The 18,835-nt window shown below is 41.7% G+C and overlaps 1 protein-coding gene across 1 annotated transcript in view; it reads right to left on the reverse strand.

Annotated features, from left to right (window-relative positions):
- AR (androgen receptor) overlaps positions 1-18,835 on the reverse strand; it is a 166,713-nt gene that overhangs the window by 2,809 nt on the left and 145,069 nt on the right. The window contains exons 4-5 of the mRNA XM_023198439.1: positions 10,922-11,209; positions 4,994-5,138 (exon numbers count right to left, since the gene is read on the reverse strand). Coding sequence (XP_023054207.1) covers positions 4,994-5,138; positions 10,922-11,209 — 433 coding nt within the window. The remainder of the gene's footprint in view (positions 1-4,993; positions 5,139-10,921; positions 11,210-18,835) is intronic.

Here is an 18,835-nt window from a genome sequence, read left to right on the forward strand (position 1 = left end):
TTTTTTTTTTTTTTTTTTTTTTTTTTTTTTTCTCTCTCTCTCTCTCTCTCTTTTCCAAAATCCTGACATCCTGATTACTACTATCTTCCCTGGCCAGGATATGGGTTAGCGCATGGAATTTCCAGGTCTCTGTGCCCCTTCTGTTTTCTGAGTCGGGGACAAGAAAGCCTAACCAAATGAACACAGTGGGGCAGGCACATGGTCTCCCTGACTACAGTTCTAATATCCCAGCTACAGCCAGATCAAGAACCTGCCTCACAGGCAGCTCAACATGAAGGATTTTTAGGAGAAGCCCCAGTAGTCAGCTCTTAACATCAGGACATCAGGATTTGCAAATGACCCGAAGTGTTTGGTCATCCTGTTGACCCCTTTGCCTCTGGCCTGGAATACTAGAAATTTAATATTTCTTCAAAAACTCCCAGTGAAGGAGATTCCACATTGTTCTTTCTTTCTTTTTTTTTTTCTTTTCCTACCTGAATTTATTAGTAAAATAAGTAAATGTTATCTTCATATTACAAAATTTGTCAGCAAGAAAAATAACTCAAGATATGGCAACCTATTTGATGTCTCATCTTCATAAGCAATCCAAGCGTAATTGTTAATAAAGAGTTATGTAGATTTAAGTAAGATTTTTAAATTTCTATGAAAAAAAGTCCTTTCTATATCAGAAGTTTAACATTCTTATCACGTATAATCAAAGATAGGATGGAAAGTTGAGGCTGAAGGAAATGTGTATACACAAAGAAGGGCTAGAGGTCAATTAAAAAAAAAAAACTTGAGAAAATAGATAGGATTTTGTCTCCTCCATAGTTTTTATTACAGAGAGACTAAAAATATATTTGGAATTGTTACTAAACATGTTCTGTGCCACTTCAACAAATTATACTATGAGAAAGTTTCAAGAAATTGTGATTCACAGATTCTCCAATCCACAGATTGCTAGTATGAGAGACATTTCACAATTGCTTGCTTCTTGTTGTTCACTGAAAATTAAGGTCACTAAGGATTAAGAATTCCAATTAATATATGTAATTAAAATTGCTAAAATTGATATAAGAAAATTTATACAAATATACAAGGAAAGCAAGATGTGTTTTTGGTAAGGAAAAGCTAGACAGTATGAGGAAATGTTCTTTTGTCAAGGAAAAAGAGAGTAATTTTTCTCATAAAGTAGAATGACTGATGGTTTCCAAATGAGAAATAAAAACTATAGGATGAAAAATGAATGGATTTAAGATAGCTGTAAAAAGTTTTCAGAAGAGGATTCTTTGGAAAAATGTTAATATGATCAAGCTGGGTAATTTAGAATGAAATTGCAACTTTCAAAATGAGTTCCAATGTTAAATCTGCCAGGGAGTGTTTTTGAATGTCTAATTTAAATGTCCCTTGCTGAAGGGGAGCCCATTCCCTCATATGCTGGCTGCTCCTTACCACAGTTTGGAAACTGCAGACATATGTGAGCTGCACTCATTATAGTCACTTCTGAACAGATCACCACATTATCACCCATAAATTATACGAGGAGGTGGCCAATGCTTGGCCAACTTTTCAAAGAAGAGCAACCTCTCGGTTCCATGGCTGACCATGGCATACCTCTAAGAGAAGACACAGCATCCTCATGCTAGTAGGCTTTCTAGTTTTCAGCACTTCAAAAATTGTGTGTGTGTGTGTGCACGTGTGTGTGTGTGTGCACGTATGTGTGTGTGTGTGTGTGTAAGACAGAAATTGATTGTGCAGCATGTGCAGAAAGGGAAGGAAATTTGACATCCACTTAAGTGGTGAGGACAAAGACCTCCCAGATGGAGCCTAAAGGCTATGGTTTGACATTTTGGTTTCCAAGCCACTAGCCTACTCCACAGTATGAGAAGGCCTGGTATTGTCTGGGTGGAAGCTCAGCATCCTATCTCAGAGAGATCTTGGCTGTCCTGGAGAAAGAGAGAAGGGGGCAGATGGTGTAGAATTATTCAACTCAGGCTGAAGCCCAACTGGAAAGAGGAAGTGTTTAGATGGTATCACAAATCAATTGAGCAGAACAGTGTTGCTCCAAGCTCTTTCACTATAGAGAATTTTTTAGTAAGATTGGCTGACCCTGAGATCTGGCCCTGCTCCAGTCTCCAATGTACTTTCCCACCTCTGTTGATGACAATGCTGCAATGTTTTTATACCATTGAAATCACAATGCTGGAATGAGGATTCCTTTAACATTGCTGCAGGCCTCAGGGGCAGAAGAAGTGGGGAATGGAGGAAAGAGAAGGGGAAAGGAAAGAGAGGAAATTCATAGGGGAAGGGGACAAGAAAGGGGAAAAAAGGGAAAAAATACTAGGGAGACAGTTAAGGGAAGGAAGAGAGATGAGAATGGAGGGTAGAAAAATGAGGCAGGAATGGAATTTAGGAGGAGAGCAGGGTTGGTGGGAGTGCAAGAGAGAAAATAAGATGAGAAATGAAGATTGAAAAACACTAAGCACAGTGCCTGACACATAGCAGGTGTTCCATAAATGACATGTAGAAAGGTGCTATTATAATACTCTTCAGCAGTCTCCAGATAAAATTTGAGGCACATAGAAGTTCAGTAATTTGCTCAAGGTCACACAGCTAAGGTTCAGGCTCATTATCCTCACAACATGTGATCTCTAAAAGAGAGAAGGAAAGAAAAAAACAGGGCTGATAATAGAGTTTGGTGTTGAAGAGATCAGCAAATGGGTTGACCTACTTTGAACAAGTTCTTATCTCTCTCTTTGGGTCTGAGGCTCCCCATTAGCACCTTAGGGAGGCTGGCAGCAATTAGTCGCTCTCAACTGGAGAGTACTGCTTCTTCAGTGGGTGTTAGAAATGTGTGGGAGCAGTTTGGGCTGTCGAAATGACTGGAATCCTATTTGGTATAGAGTAGGCTGGTGCCGTGTATGTCAACCATATTCTACATATTAACAAAATTATTTTTCCCAACATGTCAAAATAATCCATTTTGAGAAACACTTATCTAGATGTTTGTAGACACCCTGAGAGTTCTAACATAGTGGCTTCCTACAGGAGGAATAGGGGTCCTATTGTTTCAGGAGCCCTGGGATTTGATGGATCTAGGCCTCTGACCCTGTGGGGAGGCCTTTTTATAAGATGAACAAGACTGGACCAGGAAGCTGAGGTGGGATGCCACATGCTTACTCAGAGATAGAGAAGGAAATGAGGATTTAGAGAACAGCCAATTATCACTTTTCAAACCTCCAAAGGTCTCAGGGCTCTGGGGAAGGTAGAGCAGGTGCTCATGGAGTTGATTCAATTGCTTAAGGGCAGCAGGGGTTTGAGGATGGGAGATGAACAGTTAGGGGGCTTTTCAAGGCCTGCCCCAGAAGATGGCATCATAGGCAACTTTTTGGAGGTCTGAAAACCACAAAGCACTTTGTGCCAAAAGCCTAGTGGTTATTCTTAGCTTCTGGCTACCAGGCTGGCAGGGTTGGGAGAGGGCAGCTGGGGACGCTCACTTTCCCTCGCATTGCAGTGCTGTACTGGAAGGAACCACTGGCCTGTAGATTTTATTTTAAGACTCTTCTGGGTTAGAGGGCTGAAGAGGGGGGAAGGTCAATTCCTGTCCTGACTGAAAGGATTCTCTGTGGGGAGACTAGCTCAAGGTCCTTGGGAAGATTTCTCTGGCCAGCTCCATTCATTATGCCATCGAGGGACCTCATACAGCAGACATAGAAAAGATTATCATGCCCGGCTGAGGTGGGCAGATCATGAGGACAGGAGTTCAAGACCAGCCTGGCTAACATGGTGAAATCTCATCTCTACCAAAAATACAAAAATTAGCTGGACATGCTGGCTGGCATCTATAAGCCCAGCTACTCGGGAAGCTGAGGCAGGAGAATTGCTTGAACAAGAGAGGTGGAGGTTGCAGTGGGCCGAGATCATTGCACCACCGCCCTCTAGCCTGAGTGGCAGCGCCAAACTCCATCTTGGGGGTAAAAAAATCACTATTAGGGAACGGTGAATCAGAAAGGGACTTATTTTTTTCTTCTTGCCCACTATGGGATAGACGTTCCACATCTGTCAGTTCCCATTTAGTTATCGTAAGAAATTACTTATGAAGGTTCTATTATCATTAATGGATGAAGAAATTGGGGGTCAGAAAAGTTAAGGGTCTTTCCCAAAGATGCTGATTAAGAAAATAATAGAACTGAGATTTTAGTGGAGAAAAATTTAATTCCAAAATCTGAGCCACTGGGCAAATTCATGATGTTATATAGAGCTAGTGGCAGGGCAGGTATTAATTAAAGCTGTTTAAGAGAAGGAAAATGGCAGTGCCAAGGTCACACAGACAGAGAGTGGTAGAGGTACTCCTCCCCATCAGTTACCACCATGACGCAGAAGAGCTGGGATTCACACGGAAATACATTTGAATCTTGTCTCCAACAGGCACTAGCTCTGTGACTTTGGGTGAGTCACTTTATTTTGCTGAGCCTGACTTTCCCCATCTATAAAAAAATAGAGTTGTCTATAAAAAGGGGAAGTCAGGTCACCATGAGGACTCAATGAGATAGGATTTAGAAAGTATCTAGCATATTCTTGGCACAAACTAGTTGCTCAGCAAGTGGTGACTAGCAGTAGCCTTTGGTGGTAGTAACAGAACCCAGGAAACTTCAGCCCTTAAAGCCAGAGTCTTTCTGGCCTTAAAGCCAGAGTCTTTATATGTTGCTCAAAGTGAAGGGGAGGAATCTTTGCAAGTGGTTCTGAGATAAGCTGTAAAGGAGACCAGAAACACGACCAGGATTGGTTCTTGGGTGTGAAAGGGGTGGTCTCAGCACCATCCTCCTCAGCTCCTACCAGTTGGCTGAAAGCCAGGGCAAAGCTGCCTCATACCGAGTTGGCTGGCTGGGGCATCCAATGCCACACCTGCAGGTCAAATGAGGTAAGCTTCACTGTCACCCCATCACCATCACCACCAATTGGGTCTGGCCAAGCTACTGTATTTTAGTGAGGTCTGGGCCCCAGGAGCACTTACTCATTGAAAACCAGATCAGGGGCGAAGTAGAGCATCCTGGAGTTGACATTGGTGAAGGATCGCCAGCCCATGGCAAACACCATGAGCCCCATCCAGGAGTACTGAATGACAGCCATCTGGTCGTCCACGTGCAAGTTGCGGAAGCCTGGAGAAGAAGAGGCAGAGGCAGTGGTCAGTCTGGGTACTGACGGGCTGATCTAAGTCTGAGCCCCTACTGGACAGAGATGCTCTGGCATTCGGGCATCCCCTAAGGATCCCCAAAGACCATCCAGACTGGCCACTGAGGGGTGGTGGGGAAAAGCACAAACTATATGGTGAGGATAATATTCGTTGTCCTCCCTACATCACTGAGCTGCTCAAATGAGATGATGATAGAGAAAAAAAAGGGCATTGTCAGTTGTAAGAGAAAAATAATCTAACACTTATTGACAGCATATACGAGCAAACCCTTTTTTTCTTTTGATTTCCATTGGATCATTTTTTTTTTTAAAAACTTAAAAATTATTTTGGGTATATGATAGTTGTATGTATTTATGGGGTACATTTAACTCTTTACTAAGCACTTTACTTATATTATCTCATTTAATATTCACAACAATGAGTAAAGTAGGTACTATTATTATCTCTATTCTGTGAACCAGTACAAGTGAGTCAGAGAGAGATTAAGGAACTTGTCCAAGATCATACAGCTAGTAATTGGTAGACCAAGTTCCAAAGCAAAGCAGTCAGATTCCAAGGTCTGTGCTCTTGATCACTCTACCTTTCCGAAGATGCAGGATAACATCATTTCTCCCACATAAACAGCAGTTTTCACTTCACAAAGCTCTTTTCCAGCTATGAGCTGGTTTGATCCTTCTAACAACCCTGGGAGACGGATGTTACATACAGTGGACAGTGTATGGGGAGACGTCTTGACAGCCACTGCCTCCTGTTGACCACTTTTATGTTCCCTTTCTTGCGTCCATCCCACTTTCTGCCTGGCAGTTCTTCTCCATTCTTTTCTACTCAATAGGTAGCCTGACCCTACTAGTTTCCCACCTTACTGCCATCCCCATCTTACTGCCATCATTATATATGAACAGGCCCTTTATGACCTGCTGCCTAGACTGATCTGTTGCCACTTGCCTTCTCACATGCCTCTATATCTCTGTTATCTCTGCACAGGCAGTTGCTTTTGCCTAGAATGCATTCCTCCTTCTCAGGTCTTTCATCCAGTAAATACCTACTCATCTTTCAAGTCTTCACTCAAAGGCTATCTCTTCTGTGAAGCCTTTTCCAACTCATCCAAGAAGGCTTAAAGATTCTTATTTTACATTCTCATTGCACCCTGTGTAGCCTCATGCAGTTATAGCACTCATTACACAGCATTGAAATCTATGTATATACATGTCTGTCTCCCCCACAAGACTTAGAGCTTCTTGAAGACAGGGACCATATCTTCGTATTCAAGTTTACCTCCCTAGTACTTAGTACAGTCCACGTATTTGAGTGAGCACTTAAGAAACCTAAACAAATGGCCTAAAGATCCTCAATTTTTTTTCCTTTTGTAAAATGAGAATTAAATGATCTCCAAATTACCTCCCTTAAGCTCAGAGAGCAGAGGTTCCCAGATGCTACCTCTACAATAACACACAGGTAGTAGAGACGTGGCCATGTTCTCCTGGAGGTTCTGAAACAGTTGGATGCTTAAAGTTATAAAGGCATCACCTCAGAGCTCATCCCTACCAACACTCTCTCTTCTCACCAACAAATCCAGAATTATCTGAAATTTTGTCATCATACCTCATTAGGAATGCTTCCCCAAATGTAGATCACACTTCTCACTTTCCTGTTGATGACCTAATTTAACTCTCACAATAATCCCAGAGGTTAGGTGATGTGATACTTATTTTGCCAACAAGGAACATGAGGGCCAGAGACATAAATTGACTTGCCCAAGGTCATATGGTTTATATGTGGCTGAACTAATACTAAAACCCAGGTGTTCTGATTCTGTTCTCTAGTGTTTTTTCTACTCCACTGCTGAAGGTTACAGCTCAGGAACTACCAAGGTCACCAACTTTTGTCAGCCATAGGATCAGGTCTGAAGTCTACATTATCCAGATACATTGTTCTTCTTGGTTGGTCCCTGTTCACTCATATAGCCCCATTTCCCTGTTCTTTTCTTTGAGATCCTAAGCCTTCCAGATATCAGGGATTCTAGAGTACCTCATCTTGGCAGTCTTAGCTCCCAGGCCTGCGCTTCCCACCTTCACTGTAACGACATGCTGACAGACTGGCTGGAGCCTCAGATCCCAGAGTAGTTCCTGCCTGAAACCCTTCTGTAGCACAGAATGCCTTGGACTGACCCTTCTCAGTAGGAAATAAGAAGCAGGGTCTAAGCATGTAGCAACCAGGGATCTCTTAGAGAAGAGGCCTGGGAGGTTGAACCCTGAATATCTTGGGTAGGAGGCAGTGGGGAGCAAGAAAAGTCTTTGGCTGGTAAACCTTGGTCTTCTAGTGGAGTGTGTGAATGTGAAGGCACATGGAAGGATGAGAATTAAATTGTACAGGTATGAAGCAATTCGTCCATACTGATGCCTATTTTATTCTCCCTAAAATGCCACCGAACTAACAAACAGGAGAGAAAAGGGAAAGCTTAAGTTGGCCATAATATTAATTAACTGTGCTTAATGAGAGCTGCTTAGCACTGAAGCCCAGTAACTGTGCACATATCAGCAATATGGCTGGCTAATCTCCCTAGAGTCTAATCTGATTTTAATACCTGATTCTGTTCTCTAATGCCCAACCTCTGAAGTAGCCTGCATGACTATCAAGGGATTACTTGAGGAAAGAGTAGCTGCAGCCCTACAGATTTCCTTAAGTATGCATTCACTCAACACCCATTTGCCACTGTGTTAGGCTGTTCTGGAGAAACAGAGAGGAGTCATTCTCAGGTTTTGAAACACATTAAACAGGCTAGGGAGCAGAAGCAGTTTATTAGACACTGTTTTCTCACTAGAATCCAACTGACATCATATTTTTTTCATGTGCAGCAGAAACTTGTAGTCTCATGTCTAGTCTGGGAGAATGGGCCCAAAGAAAGGCCAGTTTGGAAATCTTTGCTGCTGTAGTGCATCTGCCTGCCAAGGTCTTCAGAGAAGACAATTTCACCTTGTGGTCCATGCATGAGCAGGCAAGGCAAGTGGTAGCTAAAATTGAGTTTCATGAAAGCAGTGGCTTAGCACTCAAGTCTCATAATAATAAACCACCATTTACAGAGCATCTACTATGTTTCAGGCTACCTTACTAGGTGCTCTTTATACATAATCTCTTTGTTGACAACAATTTGAAAGGTAGTGATTATTCTATCATCTTACAAATGAGGACACAGAAGCACAGAGAAGACATGGGATTTACTCAAGGTCGCAGAACTAGTCCATAGCTAGGATTCCAAACCAGATAAATTAGATTCTAAATATACTGTGTACACCCAGTCTACTCACCCACTCTAAATTAATAGTTGTCATTTATTAATGTGCCAGGTACTCTACTAGGCAATTTCCATACATCATTACTGTCATAGAAAACTTACAACAAAATTTATCTTATTAGGGGCCTAGCACAGTTCATTTTACAGGTCAAGAACTCAATCTATTGAATTAGCGAATTACTTGAACTTGTAGGTAATTATAGATAATATGAAGAATAGTTCTTATGAATGTGGTAATTGGCTTTCTTTTGAAGCTATTCTTTCAAAAGACTCGGAGTCAGAGATCATTTAATCTGGCAAGCTAGATGGTGAACTGATATTGGTTTGCAGATTTGTTAATGTAAGGGGAGGGGGCTTTCCATCCTAGTGGTTGAGCCAAGGAAAGCCCCAGCGATCCCAAGTCATACAAATTCTGCTATAGAGTTTTGCACTAGGTTATTGTCAAGATAACCAATTTAGAAACCTGAAGGTCTAGGTCAAGTTCTGGTTCCATGTGTTAAGTGACCAAATGGAGCAAGTTAGTTAACCTCTTTGAGCCTTGGCATGTGAAATGGAAATAATAGTCTCTATGATTCATAGAATTGTTGTGAGGATTAAGTGGGATCATATATATGAAAAAGCTCTGTAACTTATAAAATGAGATAAGTGTTTGGAAACTGCTTGGGAAGATTAAACTTTGAATCTTTGTCAAACACATGATATCAAAATATCCAGACGAAAAAGTGATAAGAATTAAAGCAGCTTTCTCCTTTTTCTTTTTTATATTTTTCCTCTCTGTGTGAACCCTCTGCTTTGGCACAGAACATATCCAGTCAGAGTCCTTGGGTTTCCTTCCCAGTGATCTTATTGCCTAGTCAACCTCAGTGTCCCAAGCTGAGAAGGTGCAAGAGATGGTTAGGGCTGTGACCAGGCTCTGTGAGTTGGAAATACAAATCTAAGACTTGACAACCAACATGCAATGTCTTCAAATGCAGCAAGCCCACAGTATGACCCAAGTGGCCTTCAATGAAGCCTTGGCCCCTCACTGTAAAGCCCAGAGCTACAGAACTGCAGTGGTGCTGCAGCCTACAGGTGGAGTGGAATAAAGGGAGGATTTGGAATCAGGAGAGAACCTGGGCTCAAGTTCTGGTCCTGCTATTTTCTGACTATGTAACTATAGGCCAATCACATCATTCTCACAGCTTCCCTATTTGGTCTGTAAAATAGGAGAAAGAATCTCATTTTAAAGGATTCCTATAAGAATCAATTCAGGTAATACATACAAAATTGTTCTGTTCACTATACATTTCTACCTGAATGGCAGTTATTATTGAAAGGCAGGTTAATCTTTGACTCCACAAGAGAAGATTTAGTTGTCATTACTCCAAAAGAGTCTTTGAATCATAATTGCAGGATTAGGAGAACCTTTAAAGAGCATATACTTCACTGGTTTTCAAACTGTGCTCCTCGGAGCCCTAAGATTTTGCAAGAGTGACCTGGGGCTTCCCTGGGATAGAGAGAAAGAGGTTGAACTGGTGAGGCCCAAGCCATAGACACTGGCTTTAAATAAACTAGCTCCACTTGTATCTGTGTACAATTCTTTTGAGAAATAAAGCACTTGGCTGCTAAATGAAAGTTTGTGAATCATTGGATAGAGGATCTCTAAGAATTCCTTAAGCTGTAATATTTTAATAACCAGACTTGTTTAAGCAACAGATGACATAAGAAAGAAGTGAGTTCCCCATCACTGGGGAACTTCTGTTATCCAACTTCTGTTAGACCAACAGTTGGTAATTCTTTCACTATCACCTAATCTTTCCTCCCATTATGATTCCTTAGTTAGTTTAAAGTGCACAAAGCATTCCTTGAGGCAAAAATTGAAAACCATCAATTTGGTACAAACCATGCTTTATACATTATACAGATAGAGAAATTGAGACCCAGAAGGGGAAGGGATCACACAATAAGTTACTAGCAGAACTAAAAGTAGATCTGAAGTGTTCTGATTCCCAACCTCATGTTCTTTCTACCATATCATATTATGAGAGTTCCCATGATATAGCTCCTAAAGGTGACATTGAAGACAGAATGTCAGTCAGGCTGGAGATTATCTTTGGGGTGAGCCTGTGTGTGCAAATATAGAAGAACATCCTAAGGCATATATGGGTATGTCTATGTGATTTTGTGATTAAGGGAAATTTTGCTGACCATTTCTGTGAGTTGAATGTGAAAGCATGACTGCTGTGCATCAATGTGGGCCACATAGGAACCTTATAATACTATCTTTCTCTTTGCTTTCTGAGTCTCAATCCCTGTATGTTTAAAGTGAGATTTATAACAATCCCTCTCCCATAGGGTTACGATGAAGACTACCTGAGTTAATGGGCAGAAAAGCACCAGACATGGTGGCTGACCCATAGGAGCGTTCACTAAATATGATCCCCCTTATCTCATGCTCCCACTTCCCTTTTCCTTACCAGGCAAGGCCTTGGCCCACTTGACCACATGTACAAGCTGTCTCTCTCCTAGTTCATTGAGGCTAGAGAGCAAGGCTGCGAAGGAGTCGGGCTGGTTGTTGTCGTGTCCAGCACACACCACACCTGGCTCAATGGCTTCCAGGACATTCAGAAAGATGGGCTGACATTCATAGCCTTCAATGTGTGACACTGTCAGCTTCTGGGCTGTCTCCTCAGTGGGGCTGGTGGTGCTGGAAGCCTCTCCTTCCTCCTGTAGTTTCAGATTACCAAGTTTCTTCAGCTTCCGGGCTATGGGGAAGGAAGAGAAACTTGAACTTATCATCAGTGTTCAAAAACACACAATGCAACTACCTTGTTAGAAAAACTGCCCGAGCTAAGAAAATCATCATTCTCCCTGGTCACAGACTCTAAACTCCTTAAGGACAAGTGCTCATTCAACACTGGTTGAATGTATAATTCGTCATCCCAAATCCATGCTAAACCCAAATTTTCCATAGCTTGCAGAGGAAAAGTCTGATTCTTGTGCCAGACCAACCTAACATAGCCTTGGATTCAGCTCTGCCTCAATGCAGGCTTCAGTATTCATACCCGGAACCTTTAATTAACTCATTTACTAATATATTAATGATTCATTTTCATTCATTCATTCAGCAGATATCCATTGTTAGACCTTTGCTTCTGGGTGACAGAAAAGACATAGGCCCTGGCCCAGGCTGGTAGCCTTGCCACAATCAATTCTAGAAAAAGTCAGACTGGAAAATGCTGCAATGGAGGCATCAACAAAATAGGAAACCACTAATCTTTTTACATAGGTGGGTTTAGAAAATGCTTTATATGGAAGATAGTATTTGACCTAGAATTTGAAGATTGATGAGGATTTCACCAGGCAAAGGTGGGCAGAAAGGGCATAAACAAAAGCACTGAGGAGTGTTTGGGGAACAACTAGAGACTAGTATGACTGAAGCATATGTTGCATATATGGGAAAGTGGTTAATAATGGGGTTGAAAGCAAAGATGGTGCTTGATTTTAAAGGAGCATGTGTATCATATTAAGAAATCTGGCTGAGTAAGGTGGTTCATGCCTCTAATCCCAGCATTTTGGAAGGCTGAGATGGGAGGAGTGCTTGAGGCCAGGAGCTCAAGATCAGCCTGAGCAACATAGCAAGACACTACACCATCTCCACAAAACTAGTAAAAAACTAAATTAGCCGAGACTGGTCGTGCACATCTGTAGTCTCTGCTACTCAGGAGGCAGAGGTGGAAGGATTGCTTGAGCCCAGCAGTTCCAGGCTGCAGTGAGCTATGATTGTGCCAGTGATGCTCTAGCCTGGGTGACATAGTAAAACACTGTCTCTAAAAAAATAAAAATAAAAAGTAAGTATGGGTTTTATCTTATAAGTGATAGACAAATACCGAATGCTGTAAATCAAAGGAGTGATGTACATGTGTCTATGTCTAGCATGTCTAGCCAATTGCTAGGGAAAGAGACTAGAAATGGAGAATCACTATACTTGTTTTTTGGGTCCCAGAAAGAACAGTGACTTGGATTTTAATTTCTCTTTCTCTTTCTGTCTCTCTCTGTCTCTAAACACACACATACATGCACACACACACACACACACACACACACACACATTTTTATAGTTAAAGTGTTGGGAGATGGAAAAGTTGCCAGGCACACGTATCACTGGAAATGATCAAATACTAGATGCACAGTGGTTAAGAATTCAAGCATTATATGGGAATGGGGTTTTTTAAAGTGGCCTTAAAGGTCCCTTCCATCCTCAGACTATCGAATTCTATCCTATCATTTTGGATTCAACTATGGTAATTTTATGGTATTCCATTTCTCATTGAATACACATAGTTGCTCATAGTTGAACATACACTATAACATACATATTGATTTTTTTCTTTTTTAGCAAAGGGGAGAGGAGCGGTGAAAGGCTGAAATCCTCAATAGTATCAAAGAAGTGAGAGAATCTTTCTGCCTCTACCATCAGTCTGTAAAATGGGAACCATGCTAGGAGACAGCCATTGGAAAGAATGATAGAAATAACATTATTTAAGACAATCACAATAATCCAAAACTCAAACCTTAAGAACCATCTTCCCCATGTGCTCACACACACAATTTAGAGGTCCTTAGGCATCCCGATGTTTACTTTGTACTATTTTTTCCAGTATTTATAAAGATGGAAATATAAATAATTGAAGAGGTCATAATTCTGAGGTCAAGCAGTTGCACTGAGAAAGACCATAAAGCACTTTATCTCTAATCCTTTCAAAATAATAATAATAAATAAGAAAGGTATAAACCAAAGAGAGAAGTTGATTGCTCAATTTAAATGGATAAATACAACAAAACCTACTACTCATCTGTGTCTGGCCCCTGTGAAAAAAGATACAACCTGGAACTGACAGTTTTTGCTTTTTTTTTGTAGCTTTTATTTATTTTTTGAGGGAGGATCTCCCTCTGTCACCCAAGCTGGAGAGCAGTGGCACGATAAAAGCTCACTGTAGCCTCAACTTTCTGGGCTCAAGCAATTCTCCCTCCTCAGTCTCCCAAGTAGCTGGGACCAGAGGTGTACACTACCACTCCTGGCTAACATATTTTTTTTTGTAGAGATGGGATCTCACTATGTTGCCCAGGCTGGACTCAAACTCCTGGCCTTAAGCAATCCTTCCATCTCGGCCTCCCAAAGTGCTGGGATTACAGGCGTGAGCCACCACACCCAGCCTGGAACTGACTTTTAGTTCTAATTAGAAAAATAAGTCCTTCAATGCAAACTCCAGTTATGGTGTCACTCAATAAATCAATGCAAGAATGGATTACATGTTTGGACCAACAACTAGGGTAGGGAAGAGGGAAATGGTGGGGTTGGTGTTGCAAGAGGAACACAGAAGAACTCAGGGGAAAATAACAAGGAAGCCTGGAAAACCAACCCTGAGTGCAAGATGACCTTGTCCAACAATCATTTCTGCAGGGCTTGGGCACAGCCAGTAATAAGGAGATATGCATAGCCACTGCCAACACTCACATCCCACCAAAGGCACAGGCTGCAAGGTATGATCTGGGCCAAGACCATCTTCTTGAGTTAGAGGCCTGGACCCCAAAATATCTTGTCATTTGGTGAACTTGTTGCAAACATGAGTTCTTGGACACAGCTCCACAGACTGGTGGCCTACAGGATCTGCTCCCCTGCTATAGTTCCTATAGAAAGACCCCATCTTCCCCATCACTGGGCCTTTCTAGCTTTGAGCTCACGAGTTGCCAGACCATTTAGTTCCCTTAAGGGCAACTACTATTTTTTCAGGGCCTTCTGCATGCCTCGCTTCATCACATTACATCACTTAATTCCACATGATCTTAGGAGGTTAAAGATATTTCTTATCCCTATTTTACAAATGAATAAACTGAGGTAACACAGCTATCGAAAAAGTGAGAACCCAATCATCTGAACACCATCTTCTGATTACAAAGCCCATATTCTCTCTACTTCCTCCCCAAGGAATCTGAAGCCCGGAACGCTACTTCTAATCCAAAAGCGGAGTTGAGGAGTGGGGCTGGGGTTATATCCTCCCTGCCTCCCTTCTTCATCCTTGATGCCAAACTTCATAACTAGTATCAAATCCAGAGGGGAAGAGACAGGAAGCTATGAGAATACTCCAATCATCTGCCCAAATTGAAATAGATTGGGGACACTATAGTGGCTTAAAGATTTTCAGCATGACAAAACAGGAAGGGTCGTTAGAAATTATCTTATCCAATGGTGACAGATTCAAAGACCTTCAGGGTCTACATAGGTAATACAGTAGGGTGTGTATGCATGCATGTGTGTGTGTGTGTCTGTCTGTGTGTGTGTGTGTGTGTGTGTGTGTGTGTGTGTGTGAATGGTTAGTACGCTGGTGAAGTGGAATGAATACCTTACTGCCGTCCCATGCTTGTGCATGGGTACATGCCTGTAAGCGTGCATACACACACCTAGAAGGCATTAATAGATTTTTTAAAAAATTCCTGAAACTTGTGTATCCCAAATTGAATTCAGTCCATAGCCACCATTTTGGGACTTTTGACGTTAGTTAGTTTAACCTTTCAAGTTAAAGATGGGGAGGTTGAAGCCAGAGAGGGCAAGGTCACCTAGTGGCAGAGCTGAGATTAGAGCCAGGGCTCTAATTCCCAATCCAGAATTCCCTATGTTACATTGGCTCTCTTTCTGACTAACCTATTCCTGCTATATCTCAGCATGTGTCTCTCTGAGACCTTTCTAGACTTGTACTGTCCAGTATAGTGGCCAACTAGCCACATGTGGGCTATGTAAGTTTAGTTTAATTATTAACTATAAAATAGCAAAATTTTTTAAAAATTAAATTAATTACAACATTAAAAAATTAAAAATAGAATCCCTCAGTCTCACTAGCCACATTTCCAGTGTTCAAAATCTACATGTAATTGGCGGCTGTATTATACTGGACAACATCAGATATAGAAGATTTTCATCATCTCAGAAAGTTCTATTGAATAATACTGTGAATGTACACTATTCTCTGGGGTAGCTTTCCCATTTACAATACTCCACTAAAGCTATTGATAAAGAAGAAATAAATCCAAATGAATTATACACAAATGATTCCATGGACTTTTTCAAAAGGTGGAGGGACACACAGAGCAATTGGTGACAATGAGATCAGCGAGATATAATCTGTCACCTCGACTTTCCCATCAATGACTCAGATCTCCCTGGGATGATGACCGTGAACCTGAACAAACTCATTACAAGTAAGATCAATATGTGCAGAGACTGTGGGGAGAATCCATCAAGATGAAATAATTCCCCTTTCTCCGTATAGTGCCAATGAGAACTTGGCTGGTATTCTCACATCCTCCTCCCCAGGCCTATATGGCATCTGCTTAAGGAAGAGAAGCTGCATTCCCACTTGCCTCCAGGACCCAGGTAGTGTGCTTGTCCCTGTGACCACAGTGGCCCTAGCTGCACCAGGTGTTCTGGCTTCTCTGCCTAAAGAGAGTGACTATACTGAACGTAATTGAAATCAGACTCCATTCATTCTGCCGGGGGATCCTCTGTTCTCCCTGCAGCAGAGGCCAGGATGTTGCTAGACGACTTGGAATCCTGGACAATGAGGCTTGCTAGTCTCAGCTGTTACTCAGTATCCAAGAACTTGTTTTCTTCCATGAAGGCCACCCCTGTGCCCCTCCTGACCTCTGCACCTGAGCCCCAGAGTCAAATCTAATTCTTCCATATAAGATACAGGTCAGCTTGCCGCTGTGTCAAGGCAGAGACTCATTGGCTTACTTAAATGGAGTGATAAAGCAAGGAGAAAGGGGGCAGTATAAGTGAATAGTTTTAGTAGTATGTGAGTTGCTCACTATCTCTGCCCTATTAGTCTTGAGTCAGAGCAGTGACAAGAAAGGGTCATTGGCAAGGGGCTTTCCTGTCCATACCTCCTCTTTAGGACATTGTAACACCTGGTCTGATTATCATGCCTGGATCCTATGGGGAACTAACTTTTCAGCCTTGGGGCATTAGACCCCTGTGGGAGCTATCTCTATAGCACTAGAGAAAAAAAAAAAAATTCAAATCAGGTTCCATGGCTCATTCCTAGGGAGGAGCAGATGTGACCAATCTGTAACTTCTTTAGTCTCCTTAACCTTTAGGTACTGTTGCAGTCTCACTCCTTGCCACTCCAAGATATAGGCCTTCTCAACCATGATCAAGGGAAAGGTGAAAGTGATGTGAAGTTTCCAAAGTCTTAGAAAGTTTGAATCGCTCTACCTAAGGTCAAGGATATTTCTGTTCTCCCTATCTCACTATGAAATTTGACACATGAAAGCAATCAACGTCTGTGGTCGGCTGACTTCTAAGATGGCCCCCAAGATTCTGAGGCCTGAGCATACACATCCTTCCTTCCAGTCATTCAGTCAAGCACTAACCTAGATGCTGTTGAAAAAACTAGGCAGATGTAATTAAGGTGCTAATTCAGTTGAATTTGAAGGGTGGTTATTCTTGATGTACCTGACCTCATCAGGTGAGCCCTCAGAGGACTGGGATTCTCCTGGAAAGACATCCGTAGAGTGAGAAACATTCAACACAAGAAAGAGTCTCTGTTGCTGGCTTTGAAGGTGTTGGGGTCCACATGAAAAGGAAAGAGGGCAGCCTCCAGGAGCTGAGAATGGCCCTTGGCTGGTAGCCAGAAAGGAAGTGGGAAGCTTAGTCCTACAACCACAAATAACTGAATCCTGCAATAATTACATGAGTTTGGAAGACAACCCTGAGCTTCAGATTAGAATGCATCCTGGTAAACACCTTCATCCTTCAGAGACCCTGAACTGAGAATCTAGCCATGCTGTGCCAAACTTCTGACTTACAAAACTGAGCTGATAAATGTTTGAAGCTGCTAAATTTGTGGCAATGTGTTATGCAGTAATAGTAACAGAAAACGAATACATCTTCCTTGTAAGGAACTGTGGTGTAGGGCAAAAGAATAGGCTCTGGAGTCCGACAATCTTGCATTCAAATCCCAGCTCCGTTAATTAGTACCTTAATGACTTTGAGGTCTTTGTTGAGCTTCTCTAAGATTTAGTTTCCTCATGTATAAAATGAATGTGCTGCCACCTGTCTCTTCGGACACTTATGAGAACTAAATGAGAGGATGCCTGGCACATGGTGAACTCTCTAAACTGGTTTCCAATCTCCATCTATTCCTAAAGATTAATGAGTGAATGGCTTGCAGGGGCCCTAACTCAGGCATGGAGAATGGCAGAAAGCAGTATTGACAGGGATCCAGACACAGCAGGGAAAGCAAGGGTGAAACAGTATGAAACAAAAAACAATAACCGAGATTCTTCCACACTTGAATGCCTGTGAAACTAAATTCAGATCTTAAATCTAATTCTAAATGTTAAGTAAACATAAAAGTGTGTTTGGTGTAGGGCTACAAATTCTTTGTGAAGCTAGACTAGGCTATACTTTTGTGAATGCATGTGAGTATGTGTGTATGTGTAATGCTTATATATTGCAATGCTTAAATCTAAAAGTCATAAACTCAAATACCTTCACAAGTCAGGCAGACACATAAATGAGGGAAAAAAAAGCTTGGCAAACATAAATAGGGAGGGCTGGGGACAGTGACAGTGATTGATGCCCTGCCTAGGGGCAGTCTATGTCAATTTTCTAAACAAACACTGTGCTGGACAAACAGAATTCTACAGGTGAATTCTGGCTCCGGGAAAGCCAGTTTGTGGCCTCTAGCTTAAATCATGCCAGCCATCTTTCCATCTACTAGGATTAGAGTCAAGGGATCTTACTGTATAACTTTAGGATTAGAAGGTCACAGGAATACTGGATTGTGAGTCAGGGAAACTCAACGTGGGACTTCAGGGACGTCTTTCCCTCTTTGGCTTTTAGTTTCCTTACATATGTATAAAGAGTAGTAGTTAAGAGCAAATATTCTGGAGTCAGGCTGCCTCATTTGTAACTCCGGCTCTATCGCTGACTAGCTTTGTGACTTTGGGCAAGATTTAGCCTCTCAGTATCTCAGTTAACTAATTTGTAAAATGGGGACAATATCATTACTTAATTCATAAGTTTGTTATGAGGGATAAAGACATTGTGGTGTTGCCTGAGAGTAGAAGGCAGATTCTGTACCACCAGGACTCCAAGATTAAAGCATGATGAAAAAGTGCACTGAACTCCAGGAGGCAGAATGCAATAATGACACTGAAGTTCTAAAATGCTTTTCACATAAAAGGCTTATTATTCTTGATGGTGGTATTCAGAGTCTTATGGGATATGTGACCTCGAACAGATCTCTTGATTTCTCCTACACCTCAGCTTTCTCATCTATATAATGGTGATGATATGACTTGACTACTGCATAGGACTATTTTTAGGA

The sequence above is a fragment of the Piliocolobus tephrosceles genome, chromosome 12 (assembly GCF_002776525.5).
Source record: "Piliocolobus tephrosceles isolate RC106 chromosome 12, ASM277652v3, whole genome shotgun sequence".
NCBI lineage: Eukaryota > Metazoa > Chordata > Mammalia > Primates > Cercopithecidae > Piliocolobus > Piliocolobus tephrosceles.